This window comes from Paracoccidioides brasiliensis (genome assembly GCF_000150735.1).
Source record: "Paracoccidioides brasiliensis Pb18 unplaced genomic scaffold supercont2.8, whole genome shotgun sequence".
Taxonomy (NCBI): Eukaryota; Fungi; Ascomycota; class Eurotiomycetes; order Onygenales; family Ajellomycetaceae; genus Paracoccidioides; species Paracoccidioides brasiliensis.
Window position 1 is genome coordinate 247,239 of NW_011371365.1, and position 20,761 is coordinate 267,999.

Genomic DNA, 20,761 nt, shown 5'->3' on the forward strand with positions numbered 1-20,761 from the left:
GATACAGTATCGTTTTTATGTTCTTAGCTATCTTATCCCTCATGACGGGAATTGACCCTTTAAGAGTATCTTGCGGGAGAATTCAGTCCAAGAGGCTCTTTGACATCATCTTACTCCGTACTCTTGTCTATTGAAATCCAGTTTTTGATCACCAGGAACATCCACGTTATTCTCCTTCTGGTCTGCAAATTGTCGACTCAGTATCGGACTTATGATCTCTTCTCTTTACTTGTAGGCGCATCTGGAGAGATTCAAGCAGTCAACCTATAAATGTCAACATAGGTCCTCAAACCCGAGGCCAGTTATATATCAGAGGTGCCAAGCGCATCCTATGCTATAGACGGCATAAAATTGAGTTGTTAAAATGCAATACTCGATTCATGTATCTTCTAGTCATCAGTCGGACCAAAAGAGAATCCCCATCGATTTCTTCATATATATATATACAGTAGTCTAGTCCATCCCGTACTAGCCACATCTTACCGCCGTCTTGTAGACCCAAACCCGGTACTCTCCAACGTAGAGGAAGAAGGTGAAAACGACGGACGAGAAGAGCTGCCCCTTGAGCTTTCCGCTCTATTCGACCCCCATCCCCATCCTGATCCCGACCTCGACCCACTTTGTCTCCCCATGGCATACCCTGCCGCACTCCCCGCTGCTGCACCCGTCCAGAAACCAGGCCTCCATGACTCCTGCTTTCTGTATCCCGGATAGTCATATGGAGGCGGTGGATCATTCCATCCGCCCCATCCACCTCCTCCTCCGGGTCCCCATCCCGGTCCCCATCCACCCCACCCCAAGCCACCACCCCTCCTCTGTCCACCACCCCCCCGGCGAACGCCATCAATACAACCCAAAGCCGCCAGCACAATAGCCGCCAGCACCCCGACAAAGAAAACGAAAAACAACAGCTCCCCCAGTAAACGCAACCAGCCACCTCCACCTCCGCTCCAACCCTCAAACCAGCCTCCAGCCACAAGCTTTCCATACTTCGCCTCTCCCCTCTCCGTTAATAACAGCTGATACTCCACCCCACCACTACCCCTAAGCACCCACGGGTCCTTCGCATCCCGATACCCCTCGTAGATAACATCGGTGCTCCCCAGCTTAAACTCCGGCGGCAACTGCGCCGTGCACGTCCACTGGATGTCATTCTCATCGTAGCCGTGGCCTTGGTTTGTGCAGCGCATGACATCGGGAGTGTAGAGCGCACATATCTTTTTCGAAGGGCCGATGCAGGTTAGTTGTTGGATAGCGGGGAGGCGGCGGTGGGTAGTTTTGCGGTTTGCGTAGAGGGTTAGGGATTTGATGGATGAGAGGCGGACAGCGTCTCTGGAGTTGGGGGCTTTGGCGGGGTTATAGGCGTGGGTTTGGGGGAGGGCAAGGAGGAGGATGAGAGGGAAGAGCAGGAAGGAGAGGAGAGTTGGATGGGTGCGCGTCATTTTTAGGAGGTTGGCATAGTTAACTATTGTTTTATCTTATTGTTGGGAGAAGGTGTTGAGCAGATGCGTTGATCTGTAGAATAGGTGTATATAAGTTTACTACTGATGTAAAAGACATGGTTTGAGAACCGAACAGATATATCCATAGATGTGGAGGTTTTAAATTTTATGCACCTCGGCATTAGGCAGACATATAACTAGTTATATTACATAGACACTCAAGGCTAAACTTTGTTGCCAACTATGCAACTTCAAATATTCGCTAGGGTCGACGCCGCCGGGCCGCCTATGAAGCAGCCCTAAGTAGATATTCATACAAATATGGATAACTCACCAATTATCTAAATAGATAGGAACTTCTTTGAATTTCTTTACAACAATAATATTTGTTTACTCATTCTAGTTCCGTGTTGATTCGAAGATATGCAGATGGCAGTCCGGCATAGATTGTGAGAGGGAAAGGGAGTATCACAACTATATGTTCCTTGGAGTATTCCTCACGAAGTTGCAACATTCAATTGCCTCTTCTCTGACCTATATATTTACATTAATATATAGATAAATACGTTGGATGTAAAGAATTGAACATAGGCACAAGTTCAAACTCGAACTCCCTCCATTTTTCTCCCTACGCAGAAACTGTAATATCATCAATCGTCCCAAGAATCTCCTCTGGCCCCCCTCCAAACTTATGCGCGCGCTTCTTCTCCCTGGCCCCATCAGTGCCATTCTCAATACTAGGTAACACATTCAAATCCGACGGCCCAGCTATGTTCGACCCGCCACCAGGATTTCGCATCTGTTCTTCCCGCGCCTCCTTCTCCTTCGCATGCTCGGCCTCAATCCGCTTCTTCTCCTCATCCAGCTCCCTCTCAATAACACGCGGATCATCGTAAACGGTGTTCGTCATTTCAGAATACGTTACCATATCCACCGGTTCTCGCGGTCCCAGCAGCGTCTCCTTGATGCGCTCCGGGTATCGGCGCTCCTCATTAGAGAATTTCAGTTTGATCTGTCGCCGCGAGCGGCCCGGAAACATCTTGCTTATCATCATGAAATCGGTCCCAAACATCCGCAGGCCACGGTAGAAGAGATCGGTCATGTCTGCGTCCCAGGATTCTACCTTTGTTCGCTTGCCGAATGAGGCCGCGTTGATCCTTTTGGTTAGTGGGTTTTCTTCAACTTCTTCCATGTCCCCTTCGTTTCTTGCGGCGTTAGCGTGGCGATCGATTTGTAGAGAGGCGGCATCAACGACGATCTCTCCATTGACAATGCGCATCTGTGGGCCTCCAAGGGAGGCTGCCTCAGCTCGATCCAGATTGCCATCAAGACATCTATCAGCGGACCCGGCTTTGGGCGATTTTGGCCCGTTTCTAATCCGCTCCTCACGCTCCCTTTGTTTTATCGCAAGCTCTGTCAACTCCATATTTTGTAGTTCCATTTCCCGTCTTGATTTTTTCCCTGTGCGTAGATCCCTGCATAAATCTGCCATTTTTACGATGGTAGGCGAAATTTCAATTAACTCCGCATCTTCCGGTGTAGGTTGGCGTTTCCTGCGAGCACGAGGCTTTCTCTGGGTGTCAGCGGCGGTGTCATCTTCTGAAACCTTTTCAGCGGACCGATTCTCTTTTGCTGGGGGTTTGGCAGCCCTTTTTGGAGTACATTTTGCTGCTGTAGGGCCAGCTTGAGGTTCAGATGACTCCGTCTGTTTACCTGCTGTGGCCTGGGGGAGTTCCTGTCGCAGGGGAGATATAGGTCTGGTAACGGGTTTTGCAACAGGCACGGATATCCTGGTGCGTTTTGCTGGTGCTGGTTGTTTCTCGGAAGGCTCTTCTACCCTCAGCCGCTTGGGGCTCCTCGGAGCGCTTTCTGTGGTCAGAGGGGGTTTTTGATTGTCATTTTGTTGCTGTTGCAGGACCGTCGCTGGTGACGCATCTGCTAATGCATCTGGACGGGCAATGCTAGGGCTTGGAGCTGCTTTGGAGGTAGGTGGGCCTGGGGATTGCGATGGAGATGGTGCTGGAGGAGACTGCTGAATGGTCGGGACAGATGGCCTCCATCGAGGAGCCGGGATTGGGATGGCTGTAGATTTGATTTGAGGTCCACGGACGCGTTGTAGTGTAGGTGAATGAGCTTGTGATTCTGCTGGAGGTTCCGGTTGTGACTGTGTTTGTTCTTCTTCTTCTCCTTCTTGTTGTTGTTGTGGCGGTTGTGGGTGAGGTTCGGTGGTTGGTTCTTGAGGCGGGTTACTCTTGGTTGGGGCTGCGGGAGCAACTGCTGTGGAGGATGAAGGAGGCTGGAAAGTTGTCTGTCTGTCAGCGCTAACTCTCCCGGAACCAGCACCGGCCGAAGAAGCGCCAGTACGTCGAACAGGTGCCTTGGGCGCAAACTTCTTCCCCGACTTATCTTGAACACTATTAGCGATGACCCTACGTACGGAGCAATTGCGGACAAGATCCTACTCACTAATCACAGAGCTAGAAAAGGAAACCATAGTCGCAGAATTGGGTATCTAGCTGCAGCATATCATTGTATTCAGATGGCCCAGACAGCTGTATTGGCCCAAGTCTCCTGCTCTGGAGACAATGAAACGCCTTAGAAACTTTGACACTGATAAAGAAAATTAAAGAGGGGAAAGTCGAAGTTGATAAAAATCTGGATCTCGTGACTCAGTGATCTAGCCTGAAACAGATAAGCGGGGGCGTGATCACGTGGATAATTTCACGATGCGCTAATCCGGATTGGGCTGTGACGGATAATCCGCCGGGCCGAAGACTCCCTCTTTCTCTTCGTCAAAACTCTTAGCAACGTCTTCAACTTCTCAAGACGCCACGCTCTGGCTCAACACCAACACTGACCCTCTGCTGCCAGGATACATCTCACATTAAGTTCTTCTTCTCATTCTTTATTCCCGAGTCTGCCAATTCTCTAGTGTGTTGCGGTCTCGTGCTCCTCGTTCCGTGGCTGTTAGGTCGGTGATCGCAAATTCCATGTGCCCCCTTATGCCCTGATGCCGGCCGTCGAAGCGTCAACCGTCCCTTTAGCCGAATCCGGCCTTGTCGTCAAAATGGAAGACCGGAAGAGACCTGCCGCTTATGGTCCTAATGACTCTAGCCCTCCCCTGAAGAAACAGGCTACCTCCCTGAATGGGGCAACTAAACCTCACCCTGACACTGATATGCCCTGGAAGGATGACTTGGAAGTGAGTGGACCGTTTAATTCTGTTCGCCTTGGTTCGCTTTGGTATTCTGCGTTTGTTAGGCATATATATCGACAATATTTGAGACATTGCCAACCAGTGGTCAACATGCTGACGAAATTGTTATGGAAATAGCGCTTTCAAAAAGATGCCATTTGGCGTCAGATGCAAGAATATAAACGTGAAAAGAGCATGTTGGAAGTCAGATTGAAGGAAATATCGAAAACAACAGAGTATCAAAACGACCACCTCCGTATAATCGATGCGTGGTTTAAACAGGTATGGTTTTATTGGCCATCGAGATTATGTCCCGTGACTTCCTATACGCTAACATCGGTCTGTGTAGTTGATCGATGAAGTCCAACTCATGCTCAATGCCCCAAACGAAGAAAATGAAAACCAAGGTCAATTTAAATTCTCCGGTTCGTTGCTCGCTTTATAACTGATACTGATACCCTAAATAGATAATAAACCTTTCCCCAGCGCATTACTTTTCGCAAATCATGAAAACTTTGAAAAACACCTCCAGTCTCGCTCTGACGATATTAAGGCGACTATTTCGAAATTGTTTTCGCGACCCGCAAATGTCTCCGCTGAAGTTGTAGAATTACAAGGCCAGCTCGCCAAAAAGTTGGCAGAAGAGAAAGTCGCAATTGCGGAGTTGGAGAAAACTCTTATGGAGAAGCAACAGCTTGAAGAACGACTAGATGCCGCGTCTCTCAGGTATATGGTTGCTGAAAAGAAAATTGATCGGGCTAGAAGTCTAACTGTAGCGCGCTTGGAAAAACAATATATTCTTGGAGCGCAAAGACCGGTTGGAGACAACTCATCTACCAAAAAAGAAGAAACTTCTTCATCTAATGGTGTGGTCGACCCATCTGATAGAGTTGTAGAGTTAGAGGAAGCCCGTAATAGATCTGCTGCAGTTTCAGAAAAACAGAAGGAACAGTTGGAAAAGCTCGAAGCAGAGAACTCAAGACTGTTAAACCAGGTGACAGAATTGAATATGAAGGTGAGCGTCTGTACTCGTTTTAGGTCGCTTTTCTACATAAATTTAACGGACAAACCAGTTTTCGAATCTATGTGACGACGACTATGCCCATACCGACCTATTTAAACAACTAAAGTCACAACACGAGGACGTCCTCAAGCGAATAAACCATCTAGAGGCAACCAATGTTCAACTCCGTGAAGAAGCAGAAAAATTGCAAGCAGAGAGAACTGCGTATCGACTTCAAATCGAGAACGAGTCCCAAGCCGCTGTCGGAGAAAAAGAAGCCCAGCTTGCCAAAATGGAGTCCGATCTTGCCCGTATCCGAAATGCCCGTGACGAACTTCTTGCAGACCAGCAGATGAGAAAGGCGGCACAGGAACTGGAAAGAACGTCAATTATCCAGACCAAGGAACTATTAGAGGCAAAGGAATCCCGAATCAGTGCATTGGAATCTGAGATAGAGCGACTGCAACTTCAGATCGACGGAGTCAAGGATATTAGTCCCAGTATTGAGGGCTTACCATTAGAAGATTTACGGATCAAGTATCAAACACTGGACAAGCAATACGAAATGCTAAATACGGAGTTGGCTTCAATGCAAACAGCGTTCCGCAAAACCTCCAAGCTTGCTTCGCAAAGGATTGCAGAACTTAACGCGTTTGAAGAGAAGGTTCAGCGGTTGACAGCGGAGAAATCCAAGGCGGACCAAAAGTATTTTGCTGCAATGAAAAGCAAAGAGGCGCGGGATGCTGAACTGCGCTCATTACGGATCCAAAATATGAAAAGTTCAGATATCGTTTCCCAGCTCAAGGACTCGGAAACGATAACGCGTTCCCTGGTATCCAACGTGGAGAAGCAGCTCTCTGAGACGAAGGAGACCCTCACAACCACCCTCTCCCAGTACCACACTGCGCGGCAACAGCTTTCAGAAGCGGATATCGTCATCCAAGGGCTAAATTCCCAGGTCTCAGAGTTGAAAAAGCAGATGCTCACCAAAGATTCGTCCCTCTCATCAGCAACGAGTGCCTGTCGTAAAGCCGAAACTGAAATTGAGGGTCTCAAATCTACCTTAGCCGATACGAAGAAGAGTCTGGAGTCGTGGCGGAATAAAGGTTTGGGTAATTCATCCTCAGAATATGAGATGCTTAGAGTAAGTTTTAATGCGACTTGTGTCCGTAATATGCATACAGGGGCGTAATCACTAATTTTCTCTTTACTTTAATAGTCCCTCGCGTTGTGTACAGTTTGTCGAAGAAATTTCAAAAACACCGTTATCAAAACTTGCGGACATGTCTTCTGCAAAGAATGTGTGGAAGAGCGCCTTACGTCTCGGTCACGAAAATGCCCCAACTGCAACAAATCTTTCGGAAGCAATGACCATATGCATATCACCCTTTAATATCTTTCTTTTGCCTTTCTTGTCCGCACAACAAAGACTTTGATTTCTGCCTACGTTTTCACCATCCAGCAGGCTCTTTCTTCTGTTCTACATTCACCATTTTTCTTTCCTGTACTATAGTTACTGTTCGACGACCCTTTTCTCTTCCAAATTCTACTCGCCCCTTTTTGTTTCACCCTTTGGTAATGTTTGTTTTATTTACTCCTGGTGTCTGTGGTGCCAGTGTTTATTTTCAATCAATCGTCCTAGTGACCTAAATACTCTCTCATATGTTTTTTTGTGTAGGAAAGGAGTACAGAGGGAAGAAAAGAAAAGAGAAAACGGCGTTTTGTAGCCTCACCAACCCGACTGTCACCGTCGTTGATTACATTAAAGTTCAACAGGCTCATGCCTTCGTTTTCTTACGCCTCTTTTTAGCCGCTTCATTGGTCTCATTTTCCCTGTCAAGTAAAAACAAGTTTCCCCCCTTCCCCACAATTTTTTTTTTGAACATTTCACTAAATATCTTATTATAGTGTCGATGGATGGTTGGACTGGATTTATTTATTTGTTCGCCGACTATAGTACTATAGCTGTTGTCGTTTATGTTCTTTGCTTTCGATTTACGCGTTTGCCCCCTGTGATAGCCAATGAGATTTGTATACAGCGGTATGTAGCTAGGTAGATTCCTCATTTGCCAGAGGACTGGCTTTTAACAATACCACCAGGGACCTTCGACGGCATGTATATACTTCAAAGTAGGAAACAAGAAGAGATTTCAGTCACACTCCCTTGCCCAAATAGCCCAATGTGTAAATCTCCAAATACGGTCAAGAGAAGGCTTCGTTGAACATCCCTAAATTATAGCATCCCTCCAACCACTTTTCACACACCGTCTCGCCAACTGCATCACGAATTAAATATACGACTATAAAGCAACTCATGCCTCCCCACCCACAGATCCACAAGTGGCACAACTTGCCCCGCTTCTTCGGGTCTTACATTCCATTGACCCTGTAACCGGTGCTCAATCACCTCCTGCAGCCACCGACTCGCTAACAACCCCTGCGCCTGATAAGGTCCCATCACTGATGCGCGCACGGCGGCGCTTAGCACCGCCTTTGCATGGTTGAGCATGTATACATATGCTGTGGAAGTTATGTCGATGTCCATCGCGACGCAGACGACAGCCCACAGAGGCGGGAGGTGGCCATTTAGTTGGTCGTTGGTGTTGGTGGTGAAGGTTTTCAAAGCCGTGGAAAAGTCATTCAGGGCGGCGTGGGCGGCTGCTTGCGCTTTCGGACTTGTTGATGTGGTTGTGTGGGAGTCGCGAAAGGAGCGCTCCCAGACACCTAGTAGCGCCAGGCCTTGCGCTACGCTTGCGCGGCGTGCGACGGTGCAGGTGGTTGAGGCGTCGAGGTCGTTGTCGAGAGTCTGAAGCTGGAGCGGGTCTCGGTGTGCAGCTAGGAGGTAAGGGAGGGTTGTGCTGGCGATGGAGGAGAGGGAGAGGGAGAGAAATTGGTGGAAGGAGGTTGTGGAGAAGGGCGACGGGGTTGTATTGCGTTGTTGGCTTTGGAGTTTTGTGTGGGCGAGGAAGGACTCTAGGCCGCTGGAATAGGCGAAGGATCCCAGCGGGAGGGCAGAGTCGGAGAGAAGGAGGAGGGAGTGCGGGATTGTGAGAGGCGGGATGGCTATGTTATGTTAGCATGGGATGTCATTTTGTACCGTTTCAATATTGCTCTCATTCTAATGATAAAAGAGATAGGAGAAGTTTACGGATTATTCGTCCGTACCTGGTTGACTTGAGCTGCGCGCTGGGGTTGGAAATCCATTGGCTTCATCTAGCCGCTGCTTGGCATCCTTGAGTTGGCATTCGAGTCTATCTACCTCTTCTTGAATGCTGATAGTCATTGACATGCATCATTGTCCTGTCAAAGCTGCATGTCGATGTATCAGATTGAGATGACGTTGACGATAACCTTCCATTTACAACTAGTTATTGCCGTCTTAGACCGCCATTAATTAGTTAACTAAATTGTTTCCTCACAAAATATTTTACAGCTTGTCACGCTCAATCAATCAATCAATCAATCTACTATGAATAACCCAGAACGTCAAATTGTTTTGTGATAGCTGCATATTAAACATCCACAATGCGGTTGTTACGGTAAATATTTTATAAGTTGCTATTTGTTCACATTGCTATGTCCGGACGGCGTCTACTCGACGCTCTCATATTCCTTAATGCTTCCCGCTCGGTGGCTAGCAAGCACATTGCGCTTCAGAGACGGCAGCTAGATCTTCATATTCGCACATCTTCCCTAACCAAGGAGGCTAAAGTACAACTTGATCGCATTGCCCTTGCGCTTCAGGCGGCCTCGGAACTAGCACGCAAATTTGAAGAGTCTCAGCCGCCCCGGACCGGTTCGTCTGGTTCCGCCGAACGGAATGGTGATAGTCAGCATGGACGGAGAGATGTGAAGGTTGGGGTTCATAAAGACGATAGTGGGGAGAATGTGGAACAGGCTGATATAAAAAAAGGGGCAGAGAATGTAGCCAGTAAATCCAATCAACGGGAATTAAACACACAAGAAAGTGAGGGATCACATCAAAATCAGGTGAAAGGTGCTGCTGGGGGTTTACAGCAGCCCATTGAATCGCAACAAGCATCTAAACCGACTAGGCTATCTGAAAATATTACTAGTCAGAGCGTTGATAGCTCAATGACCACCGATTCTAGCGATGAACCTTCGGAGGCGGTGATACAGCAGCTCTTTCGAAGCCCAAGGGTTTCAAGCGTACTGACGAAAAGGGAGGGATACAATGAAAAACAACATAATAAAGAGTTTTCTCAAGTTAATAGAGCGTCCGTCTCCCGTCCGTCGCCATTGTACGATAGATTAAATACATCAACTTCCCAACCTACAGCATCACCAGCTCTTTCCGAACCTCTCACAGCTCCTGGTGCCGCCAAGGATAGCGTAAAAACACCGGATGGTGACCTTTCGAATGACCCTGGAATTCCACAAGTACGTTTTTACTTCGTTTTGATCCTTATCTGTAGTGTTTTTACTTACTTTGTATCCCAGATAGAATGTGAAAAGATCCGCGAAAAGTCAGCAACCTCTGCATACAGAATGGTTGAATCACCGGTCCCTTCGACACGTTTAGGGAGATTTTGGGAATACGGCGGACTAGCCACTTCGATGGCATTGGGAATCGTTGGACAAAGCATCCGTCAAGCTACTTTCGGGGACGACTCTGGCAGTGGCTCGTTGCTGTTCAGTCCAGAGAACGTGGAGCGTCTCGTCGCTAAGTTATCTAAGATGAGGGGTGCAGCTCTTAAGCTAGGGCAAATGATGAGTTTCCAAGGTGAGCACTGCGTTTGAAAAATATAGCTTTAATAGAAGGCACATTTTGATGATCCCTCTAGATGCGAAAATGCTCCCTCCAGCTATCCACGAAGTTCTGCAGCGTGTGCAAGATAAAGCAAATTATATGCCCATGAAACAGAGAGACCGGGTGCTTGTCGACAACCTGGGTGAGAATTGGCGGGATTTGTTTGATTCGTTTGACGAACTTCCTATGGCGGCTGCTTCTATAGGACAGGTGCATAGGGCAGTGCTCAAAGAGACGGGCAAACCAGTCGCCGTCAAAATTCAATATCCAGGAGTGGCAGACTCGATCGACTCCGACCTTAACAATCTCTCAATTCTTCTCACAGCCTCACGTCTCTTACCCAAAGGACTATTTCTGGACAAAACTATAGCCAACGCCCGAACAGAACTAGCCTGGGAATGCGACTACATCAGAGAAGCCGAGTGCGGCCAACGATTCCGAAACCTACTTCAAGACGACACAACCACCTTTATTATTCCCGCAATTATCCCCTCCGCTTCTGGCAAACAAGTTCTCACCATGGAATACCTCGAAGGCATCCCCGTCACCCGCGCACAAAACTTCACACAAGCCCAGCGAGACTGGATCGGCACACAGATCCTTCGTCTCTCACTACGAGAAATCTGCGAATTCCGCTTCATGCAAACGGATCCAAATTGGACAAATTTCCTTTACAACGCGTCCACCAACAAATTAGAGCTCCTCGACTTTGGCGCTTCGCGCGACTTCCCCGCCTCATTCATCTCCACCTACCTCCGCATCCTGCAGGCCGCATCCCGCAACGACCGCGAAACCTGCCGCGACCTCTCAATCAAGCTGGGCTATCTGACCGGTTTTGAATCAGCAGCTATGGTCAATGCGCATATCACGTCCATTCTCACGCTCTCAGAGCCGTTCATGGCCTCATCCCCTGATGTCTATGATTTTAGTGACCAGACGATTACGGACCGCGTGCGCGAGATGATTCCGCTGATGTTGCGGGAGAGGCTGGCTCCACCTCCGGAGGAGACGTATAGCTTGCATCGGAAGCTTAGTGGGGCGTTTTTGCTTTGTGCTAGGCTTGGGAGTAGGGTGCGGTGCAAGGAGTTGTTTGAGAATGCGTTGGAGAAAGTGGAGTGGGTTGATGATGGAGATTAAGGGCGTGGCGGAAGTGGAGATGGTTGATGGTTTGAGAAAGGGGTTGTGTGAATAGTGTGTATGTATATTTCACAATTTTATTCGTGAAGTTCTACATTTACTGTATCATATAGATAGATATTCTGGGCTGATTTGTTTGCTTTATTTTATCCACTTGTGTCATACAATATCCGCATCCATACATTACGAGTACTGGTCATCCTCCGTCCACAGCGGATTTACTGCTCTTGTACAAAAAGTTCATAGATAATTCTCAATGCCCTCTCAAACGAATATCATATCTGCGCTGTCTATTCCCTGCAATGTCTCGGCCTCCCCACGGTTAGTTAGTTGGTAAGCTCTCCCCATCATCCATCCATCATTGTTCTGAGTCGATCTTTCAAATCCCTAACCAAGATGGAGTCCCTTGCTGCTGTGGAAACGAATACCCTATCTCAGCAAGTACTGGAATACGCATTAAATACTGATGGGCTAGATACCTCAGACACCACAGGCGTGTACGCAGTGGTTTCGTCCTGTTGCAGGTTGGGAAAGGGGTGGGTTTCTACTTCTATTGAGCTTCAACCCCAAACTCACTCAGTCACCTTAATCCTCACAGAACCCCCTCCCACTCCATCCATTAACCCCAACTTTCTTGCTTTTTCATTGCAGGTTCCTTGTTACCTAGCTTAGGGTTGCAGGGGTATTAACTGGAGAGTTTTTCCCGGGTACTAAGCGAGGCAATGCTCTCCGATTTCCTTTCTAGAAGCTATCTGCAATATAGAGCAGACACCGACGCGGTGGCTTCATGGCTTGCAACAACAGCAAGAAAATGCGGCTTTCCAGTCGACCTGCTGACCTTAAGTCCGAAATGCCAGACTCACCAGCAGCAGTCCTCACAACGGTTGAAGGGCAAAACACGAAAGCAAGCCCGTGCAACTGCCGATGATACTGGCGTAACACTCTCGACCCCTGGAGCCTTCAAGCTGCCGACGTTCACCATTGCGGCTAAAGAATTTGTCAGCCTAGCAGCATATGTTGCTGCTGCAACCAGATAGCCTGTCATTGTTTCAGAGAGTTTCGTAACTGTTCTTGAACCGGCCATTTCTACGTGACGGGATCATGGTAAAGATCTCTCCTCTGTGGTTCCAGTATCAAAAAGCTTCAAATGACGGCTGTTAATATTTCATTGAGATCATAGAATGGAACATATTCAGAAGCTTCTACGTCCGCAATTTTCGCGAAATCAAATCAAGGATCCTATAACAGAACCTCTTTCGGGACAGTCAACGCCATTAGCCTACGGACTTGCCAACAAATTCGACAAGCTTGAGGTTGAGGAGCAGTTCCTGAGCCGGGGTATAAACATAGAATTTTCCATCTACTATGTGCTTCTCTTGTGGCAAACGCGGCGATTGACTTGGCGAAGCGGATGTTTGAAGATATCCAGAATCTCCTCGACAAATATGGCAGATTCGGAAAGTTTATAAACGCCACGTACGCTGCCTATTATAAGGAGCGCGACGAGCGCCCGGGTTTTCACGAACAGCCAGTTGACGAGATGAACTTCCACGTCTACAACCAAGGCCGAGCAATGTCTGTACCCGACATATTTGGCGTCGAGGTCGTTAGGCGCCATAGTTCAACCAGACAACGTGCTGCAATACAAGCCTAAATCTTTTGGTACCTACGATCGCGCTATCAACCGATCTAAAAAGAGCGTCAGGGACAAGTTCAATGAAGACAAGATCATATTTCTAGAGATATTGCCTGAATTTCTTAATTTTACTCGAACATGCCCTCTTCAGCCATGGGAAGATGAATTCATGTGTGGCCTGAGGGTGATGTTCGAGAAGCAGGAAATCCCGGCCTGGCTTATTTTTGCAGCCCAAGTTTACCTAGATATCCACCATGTCCTTCGACTTGACATACAGAAAGGATTCAACGACCTCACTGTTTCTGCACTGACAATGCAAGCCTCGGTAAAGGAGAATCTGAAATTCCATACTTCTCTCAGAACCAACGGATGGGGAAGCAGAACGACAAGGTACTTGAGAACTTTGTGGAATTATCCAGCATTGAGTGGTTTCGTAAGCTCTTGAGAAAACTATATCTGCGGTGCAGTATCGATGTGCAACCGTATGGAATTCTATCTTATGTGGTGCATTTGTACAATGCGATTTGCAAAGAAAAGGTCAACAAATATCATTGGAAGGATATGGAAATTATCATGAGTTAACATGATGAGATCTTTGCTGGTGATTGCACCATGCAAGCCGGAGGACTATCACAAACCCTTCGTGCATAATATGGGATTGTCTACTGCATCGCTTGCGCTAAATTCCTTGGCTTGTTAACAAAATCGGAAATCCTGCCCAAAATCATGGGGCACAAAGCAACTGTATCGATGAAGTTCGCAGACCAGCATTGCGATTCGGGTTCGGAAAAGGCGGAATTCACGGAATAAGACCTTGGAAAATTACCTGAAAACTCCAATTGGGAGATAAAGGAGAATTCTGCTGCTGGTCTATGGTGTTTACAAGGCAGTGATAAACGTACTGCGAAAAAGACCAACAAAAGGCCCGATAGCAGTTGTGAAGGGGGACATGGTGGCTGTGGGAAATTCCTCCCATCAAACTTCTAGAAAGCCTCCGTGTCATTTGCTGCGAAGGCCTGAAGCTGAATTTGGACTACATGGCTCTCGACCAGTTTTGCTGGAAGGTCCTTCTCCACGTGAATGAAAGTGCGGGCCCATCGCAATGAAAAGACAATGGGGCTGGTCACTGGCAACATGAAAACCAACACCCCTTTGTTGGGTGGTATATCTTTATGGCTCTGACGGTGGCGGGCCGGCTGGGTAAAGAGCATGCAAATGGTCAGGAGGTGGCGAGTAATCTGCTTATGACTGCTGCGGAAGCGGTTGGTGAGATGGTTTCGGGAAGGAGGTGAGATGGGGATTAAGGCCCTTAGCAAACGCGGGTATCATGCTTTGATTGCGGTAAGGCGACTCCAAGTAATGGATCTGTAATCGGGGCGTACGTGTGAGTTTGGTATTTTCATTTCTGAGGTCGTTCTTTTTCACGTCCAAATACCCATTGCAATGGCTCGTTTGCTTCGCATATCAAGGTACATGGAGTATCTGTTGCCTGCTGTTATACCAACACGCGTTCGGAGGCTATCGTAAATTATATATTTATAGAGAATGTTTACTAGCTATATGCATGAAGAAATGGAGGGCATAATTTATAATTACAGGGAGTAGTAATATGAAACAGCCTGAAGAACATCCAAAACAAACGCACACATAATGCCAATAACGCCTACCCCCAATCACCCTAATCATTCTCGCTATCGTCTTCTTCGAAAATCATCGTCGATAAAAGGTTCTCTCTCCTTCCCTCGGGCTTCATCGCAAGTTCATCTCCTCCATTCCCATACATAGCCTTCCCCTTCCACTTTACAGACCCCAATACATTTGCCGGGTAGATATCCACCCACTCTTGCTTCATCGCGGGTATACGCCGCATACTCCCCATCCTCGTCTTCGAATACAAACCAGACGTATCCGTATTACCACTTTGGGCCTCAACTTCCGCTGCATCCCATTCCCTCATGGATCTTAAATCATCCTTGCCATCGTTGATGCTCAAATTCGGGTGGATTAAATAACTGTCACCAGCCCTCTCAGTCTTGGCGTGGTAGCTTAGATCCTGAATATCCTTCCCACCACTTTTAGAACTGATGCCAAGTACTTGCTGCATATACCTAGATATGAAATGCAAGAATATTCCCGTGGAAATCCCTAGAACGCTAGCAATGCTGAGGAAGATGTATAGGGGCTGGAACTTGGGTTAGTTAATCATGTATATTGTTTCATTTGACGTTGATTATTTCCCGCTCTATGGAGTAACTGGAAGTGGGGAGCATAGGATGCAAGTATTTACCTCGAACTTCAGCAGGAAGCGAACGGGTGATATAATGAAGATATGTAACATATAGAGTCCCACATATATCCAAGGAGCGGCGACGGTCTTCAATACGACCAGCAGGAAATTGGCTTGGAGGGTGAGGGGGTAGGCGATGTAGTACGCCGTAGCAGTGAAGGCTGTTGCCCATGTCATGTTTGAAGCCTTTTTCTCTGTCCCTTTATTGCTTTTGTTGTAATATTACTGTAGGGTATGAAGCGTTTTACTTTCAAATGACGATTCAAATCGGCTTGCGTAGCGCCGGGAATGAATGCGTATACATCCACATGTACGTAGTTTCCTGTAGTTAACCCTACAAAGTTGGCAACCAGACTGGATTTGCGGGGGACTGGATGATCGGTTGAACCAACTAAGTGAGATAGAATGGGGGTTGTATTGCAGTATCTATTCCCCAGTTGAATGACACAGAGTGTAAATAAGATTGAAAGGGAACTGGAAGAGTGACATCATGTGTGCAATCATTCAATCATAATATTGACATGTATACACATAGGATATAGATACCTATACATGAAGCAGTGATTATAGCAACCTGCTCTATCTGAACGGAAGTGTGAGGATGAGGAGGAATGAAGATGATGTCAGCAGTGATCTAATCCTAGTTAATCAGCCGCGGTTTCCCGATTTGGGAAGTCCATCTGATAAGGACTCGGGATCACGTGTCTCCTGATGTGCAATCGAACAGTCACCAACGACCAGTCAACTCTATTCAACGACAGCCTCAACGTCAACATCGACAAATTATTAGCCATAGATCAACTCGGGTCCCTAATGGGCATTAATCCCCCCAGGGTGGTTCATAAATCAACGTCTATATGATTCATCGAACGTAGCAAACACAACCACCTGCCCGCCCCCGCAATGGGGAACACCCCGTCCAAACCCCCTTCTGGCGGGGCAGACTCGACGAATACCACCGCCACCACTAACACAAGCAACTACTCAACCGCAGGATCCCTTTCCAGTGCTCCCAGTGGCAAGCGTGTCAACCGTCGCTCCTCTATCCATGCCCTCTCCGGCACCACAGGCACAGGTAGCAAGTCCACCGCTGCTGATCCCTCCGCTTCCCACGAAAGCGCCACTGGCCACCCTGTCCCGCATCGACAACAACCTCCAGTCCCACAATGGCTACAACAATCCCGTATCCTATCCGAATCCTCGAGATGCGACACTTATCATAGTCAACAACAAAGTGAACAGCAGCAGCAGCAACAAAGAAATGCTCGACGTTTCTACAGAGACAACAACGACCGGCACAATCGCGGATATACCCGCAGCGACAGCGGCCAGCACACCCACCCTGCTCGTCCTAGAGAAACCTCTCCAGAACTTGGCAAGGCCAAGACCAAGGCCGTCCGCGTCCCTGCCAACAACAACTATAACTACAACAGAAGGGCCTACCACCACAACCAGCAACGCAACGACCAATACCCCATCATCGAACCATCGGGTCCAATGCAACATGGCTACTACGGGGCCTCGGCACACCTCTCCCGCCCACCGCGACTGCCACTGCCAATTGGCGATGCGACAACGGCGCCTGGATCACCAATTATAGCGCCATCGTCGTTGGCCGGTGCTGTGCCTGTGTTGGTTGATAAGGGGAAGACAGGCGAGAAAGATTCGGTTGGCTCTGGACTGGGATTGGGATTGGGGGATGAGGAGGAGGAAATGGTTGATGAGTTAGAGGGGGAGGTTGGGGTCATGGATGTTGGAGAAGAGGGGGTTATGGGCATGGGAATGGGTATGGGGGTTGGAGGGGCCGGGGTGAACAAGGCAGTGCCGACGACGATTGAGTGGCGGGGAGGAGGGGAGAAGGTGTATGTTACAGGAACTTTTGTGAACTGGGAGCGGAAGTTCAGATTGCAGAAGAGGTGTGTCTTTTTCTTCTCTTTCATTGTTTCAACTACAGTTCATTGTTCCAGTTACTGGCATTATTATACAAATACTAACAGACATATCTTCTAGTGAAACTGAACCAAACCTACAGACAGCCACCCTCCAACTACGCCCAGGCACCCATCACCTTAAATTTATCGTAGACGGCATTATGAACACATCTGACCTACTCCCAACAGCTGTCGACTTCACAAACCACCTCGTAAACTACATCGAAGTCACACCGGAACTCGAAGAACTTCCCCGCCAGCGCCGCGAAAGTGACCGCGAAAAGTCTCCCAAATACACAATCCCGCCAGGGCTGTACCCCCCACAGGTCCTCCCAGACACGCTCGAGATACATCCGGACCAGGACTCGGAGAGCGACGAGCGTGACCAACGACAGCGGCGACGACAACAACAACGACAGGCCCCGGAGGAAGAGATACCCCTTGGTGACTTTCGGGCGCTGATACCGCCGTTCCTAACTGATATTGATGGGTATGATGAGGAGGGGGATGAGGATGGTAATGGTAATGGTAATGGTAATGGTAATGGGCATCAGGATGGTGGAGAGCATAGCGGAGGCGCTGATGGAAGTGGAAGCGCACGATACCAGCAAGCGGCAAATGTGGTTCGGGATGCACCCACGCCGCCCATGCTGCCACTGTTACTTGGGCGGTCGATATTGAATAGCGCGACACCGATGAAGGATGACAGTAGCGTGTTGAACGTGCCGAATCATACGGTGTTGAATCATTTGGCGACTAGCAGTATCAAGAACGGGGTTTTGGCGACGAGTGTTACAACGAGGTATAAGACAAAGGTGTGTGTGTGTGTATTTGCTGTTTCAATGTCTTTGTCTACCCCATTTCCGCCCTTTGCGGGCTGCTCTTTTCCCTTCCCCGTCTATATGATATGCTAACGTGGGGATAGTGTGTGACCACCATTGTGTATAAGCCGACAGCGGATGTTACGGGATAGGCTTGGAGCTTATAGATCTACTCTTTTCATTTTCCGGGTTGATATTCCCCGAGTGTTCTTCGGTTCTCTTTTTCGCCCGTGACGATTTGGCCATTAATAGTTTTGACGTTCGGTATTTAATTTCTTTTCTATTATTCATGAGGTTCAGGGTTGGGAATTACGATCATCTGGCAGCTGTTGCTGTGCATCTTTTCCCCTCTGCACATGGATGATTTGGTTGTCTTCTCCTTCATGGATTCTTTGTCTCTTGCCTCTTCCAGGATGGTCAGTTGGGTTTGGTGGATGGGGGAAAGACGAATATTAATACTGAAAAAGGTCATTTTCTAGTTCAGTTAACTAATGGGTGTGAGCATGAACTAGTCTATGAGCTAATCAAACGGAGTAGAGAGAAAAAAAAAAAAATTTTCCTGCAGATTCATCAACATTATTCTTCTGACACAAAGTGGGTAAATTAGTTATGTGATATTGTTCACACGAAGTTAATTAGCTTTGACAACCCTTGGGTGCACGTACAGGCCCAGACGGCTGGGTGGCATCAAAGTGGAGAAGGCGGGGTTGTCTTCTTCCGCTGGTAAAAGAGGACTGAACTGTGCTTCTATCCTGTCCAGCTAGCTAATTACTTGAAAACAATCAGACGGTCGTATATTTATCACCCGGGAGATCTCTGTTGCATGGAATATACTGGGCCCCCGCACTTCACCTCAATTTTCTTGCTGCTTGAAGGGTTAGCGGGTTGACCAAGGTTCCAACATAGGATGGATGAGAAATGGCATGCAGTACTAAACCCAACAGTCTTGGCGATCCTTACTTCTTCATACCTTGATGTGGGGGGGTTTTATATAAGAGATTGTTCGCTGGGGGTTGGGTTTAATATTTTAGGGACTTTGACTGGCATGGTTTTTGTCGACGTTGTTGCCAATCGTTGAAGATGGCCACAACGTCGGCTGAAGGATATGGTTTGTGGAGCAAAAAAGGACAAAATAAAGTGAGGTAAAATAAAACAAAATCAATAAAATAAAATCGTAGTTGAAAGACTCGTGCTTAACAACCAGAGAGAGATTTACGTAAATATAAACGCGTTGATTAATGTGTCAGGATGCACCCAGAGTCTGGCAACTGACACAGGCGGCAATTTCCGGGGTTGGCATCTCCCGTAAGGTTATATAATTCCACTGATTACTGGACTTCCAGGTGCAAACTCTATTGCCTGTTGATGAGGTGGAGGAATTTGGCATTTGGCATCGAAGAACCGATGATGTTTGAGAGTGCATCTCGGAGTGAAAAACAGCATATTCAAAGTGGTTAGTTACCTCGCATTGTGGTTGCTCTCTATCTTAACCGCTCCATCTATTGTCGAGTATATTTGGTTCAAATATAGCTAGATGGGGAATCAGAGCTAAACCTAGAGGGCACACATTCGCAGTCATATTCACACTTTCATTCATGGATAGGTTTGGATGTTATTTTTGGATATCGAGATGTTGTACGGAGTACGGCGTTATTCCATCAATGTCCCATCCTGAGGCAACGGTTAAGTTAACGAGTTACTCATTAATAAGTTAGTTACTTACTTTAGCAGCAAGTTTCATTAGTTGATTCTCAAACCCTCCACTCCATCCCCTCTTAATTAACCTCTTCCTCTTGACTCCTTGCGGCCCTAATCTCCCTTGCCCTAACTCACTTAGGCATATAGTCTCCGCCTGAAAAATGTTCTGAGACAGCAGCCCCGCATGATGGAGCGGTGATTGGCTGGCAGATGAAACACAGTCTCCGTTCTGCTGCGGTTGAAACAGGAGACGAGAGCGAAAAGAAGGGAAAAAGAGGAAGAAACAAGCTGGGAGATTTGTGCAGCTGTAGTGGGTTATTTAGTTGGTCGAGAGGGGACTGACTCTTACTCTGTTCTTCTCGGATACCTCTTTGTATTCTCTCCCACAGTCAACCATCCCTACTCTTCTGGAGGCAGAAGAATACAACAAACAAACAAAAACGACGCCGCGAGATGAGGCTGAAAGGGACAAAAGAAACATCTCAACTTCGCAACGTCAACTTCACAACAACCACAACCACAACCACAACCACATCCTCAACAACCACATCCACACCCACATCCACACCCACATCCACCACATCCCCCCCATCCACCGCATCTACCACATCCATATTTACGTCCATATCCACATCATATCCACATCCATATCCATTACCGCTTGGGACTATTTGATTATTGATTATTGATTCTCTCTTGTCTCTCTCCACTCCCTAACTCATTGCTCAGCTACGTCCGTCCACTCTTCCTCTCTCCCAGCCACTCATCCTCAACCGTCCCTCTCGCCCCCCCTCCCCCTCCCCCTCCCCCTCCCCCTCCCCCTCCCCCTCCCCCAGACC

The 20,761-nt window shown here is 47.8% G+C and overlaps 9 protein-coding genes across 9 annotated transcripts; 5 read left to right on the forward strand and 4 right to left on the reverse strand.

Annotated features, from left to right (window-relative positions):
- Positions 1-479: 479 nt before the first annotated feature.
- PADG_06254 (uncharacterized protein) lies at positions 480-1,442 on the reverse strand (the record flags this gene model as incomplete). The annotated part of the gene is made up of 1 exon (XM_010763522.1): positions 480-1,442. The coding sequence occupies one exon, from the start codon at positions 1,440-1,442 to the stop codon at positions 480-482; it is 963 nt and encodes a 320-aa protein (XP_010761824.1).
- A 628-nt stretch (positions 1,443-2,070) lies between these two features.
- PADG_06255 (transcription factor TFIIIB subunit BDP1) lies at positions 2,071-3,936 on the reverse strand (the record flags this gene model as incomplete). Its single annotated transcript, XM_010763523.1, has 2 exons — positions 2,071-3,848; positions 3,909-3,936. The coding sequence occupies 2 exons, from the start codon at positions 3,934-3,936 to the stop codon at positions 2,071-2,073; spliced, it is 1,806 nt and encodes a 601-aa protein (XP_010761825.1).
- Positions 3,937-4,452: 516 nt separating this feature from the next.
- PADG_06256 (E3 ubiquitin-protein ligase bre1) lies at positions 4,453-7,034 on the forward strand (the record flags this gene model as incomplete). The annotated part of the gene is made up of 6 exons (XM_010763524.1): positions 4,453-4,644; positions 4,777-4,920; positions 4,988-5,045; positions 5,106-5,653; positions 5,712-6,785; positions 6,861-7,034. The coding sequence occupies 6 exons, from the start codon at positions 4,453-4,455 to the stop codon at positions 7,032-7,034; spliced, it is 2,190 nt and encodes a 729-aa protein (XP_010761826.1).
- An 888-nt stretch (positions 7,035-7,922) lies between these two features.
- PADG_06257 (uncharacterized protein) lies at positions 7,923-8,930 on the reverse strand (the record flags this gene model as incomplete). Its single annotated transcript, XM_010763525.1, has 2 exons — positions 7,923-8,704; positions 8,807-8,930. The coding sequence occupies 2 exons, from the start codon at positions 8,928-8,930 to the stop codon at positions 7,923-7,925; spliced, it is 906 nt and encodes a 301-aa protein (XP_010761827.1).
- A 287-nt stretch (positions 8,931-9,217) lies between these two features.
- PADG_12070 (Atypical/ABC1/ABC1-A protein kinase) lies at positions 9,218-11,549 on the forward strand (the record flags this gene model as incomplete). Its single annotated transcript, XM_010763634.1, has 3 exons — positions 9,218-10,042; positions 10,103-10,385; positions 10,447-11,549. The coding sequence occupies 3 exons, from the start codon at positions 9,218-9,220 to the stop codon at positions 11,547-11,549; spliced, it is 2,211 nt and encodes a 736-aa protein (XP_010761936.1).
- A 396-nt stretch (positions 11,550-11,945) lies between these two features.
- PADG_12071 (uncharacterized protein) lies at positions 11,946-12,586 on the forward strand (the record flags this gene model as incomplete). The annotated part of the gene is made up of 2 exons (XM_010763635.1): positions 11,946-12,046; positions 12,295-12,586. The coding sequence occupies 2 exons, from the start codon at positions 11,946-11,948 to the stop codon at positions 12,584-12,586; spliced, it is 393 nt and encodes a 130-aa protein (XP_010761937.1).
- A 144-nt stretch (positions 12,587-12,730) lies between these two features.
- PADG_12072 (uncharacterized protein) lies at positions 12,731-13,203 on the forward strand (the record flags this gene model as incomplete). The annotated part of the gene is made up of 2 exons (XM_010763636.1): positions 12,731-12,887; positions 12,971-13,203. 2 exons carry the CDS (start codon positions 12,731-12,733, stop codon positions 13,201-13,203), a joined length of 390 nt encoding a protein of 129 aa, XP_010761938.1.
- Positions 13,204-14,863: 1,660 nt separating this feature from the next.
- On the reverse strand, positions 14,864-15,649 carry PADG_06259 (uncharacterized protein; the record flags this gene model as incomplete). The annotated part of the gene is made up of 2 exons (XM_010763526.1): positions 14,864-15,367; positions 15,473-15,649. The coding sequence occupies 2 exons, from the start codon at positions 15,647-15,649 to the stop codon at positions 14,864-14,866; spliced, it is 681 nt and encodes a 226-aa protein (XP_010761828.1).
- A 726-nt stretch (positions 15,650-16,375) lies between these two features.
- PADG_06260 (uncharacterized protein) lies at positions 16,376-18,376 on the forward strand (the record flags this gene model as incomplete). The annotated part of the gene is made up of 4 exons (XM_010763364.1): positions 16,376-17,388; positions 17,483-17,893; positions 17,975-18,218; positions 18,329-18,376. 4 exons carry the CDS (start codon positions 16,376-16,378, stop codon positions 18,374-18,376), a joined length of 1,716 nt encoding a protein of 571 aa, XP_010761666.1.
- Between the last annotated feature and the right edge of the window lie 2,385 nt (positions 18,377-20,761).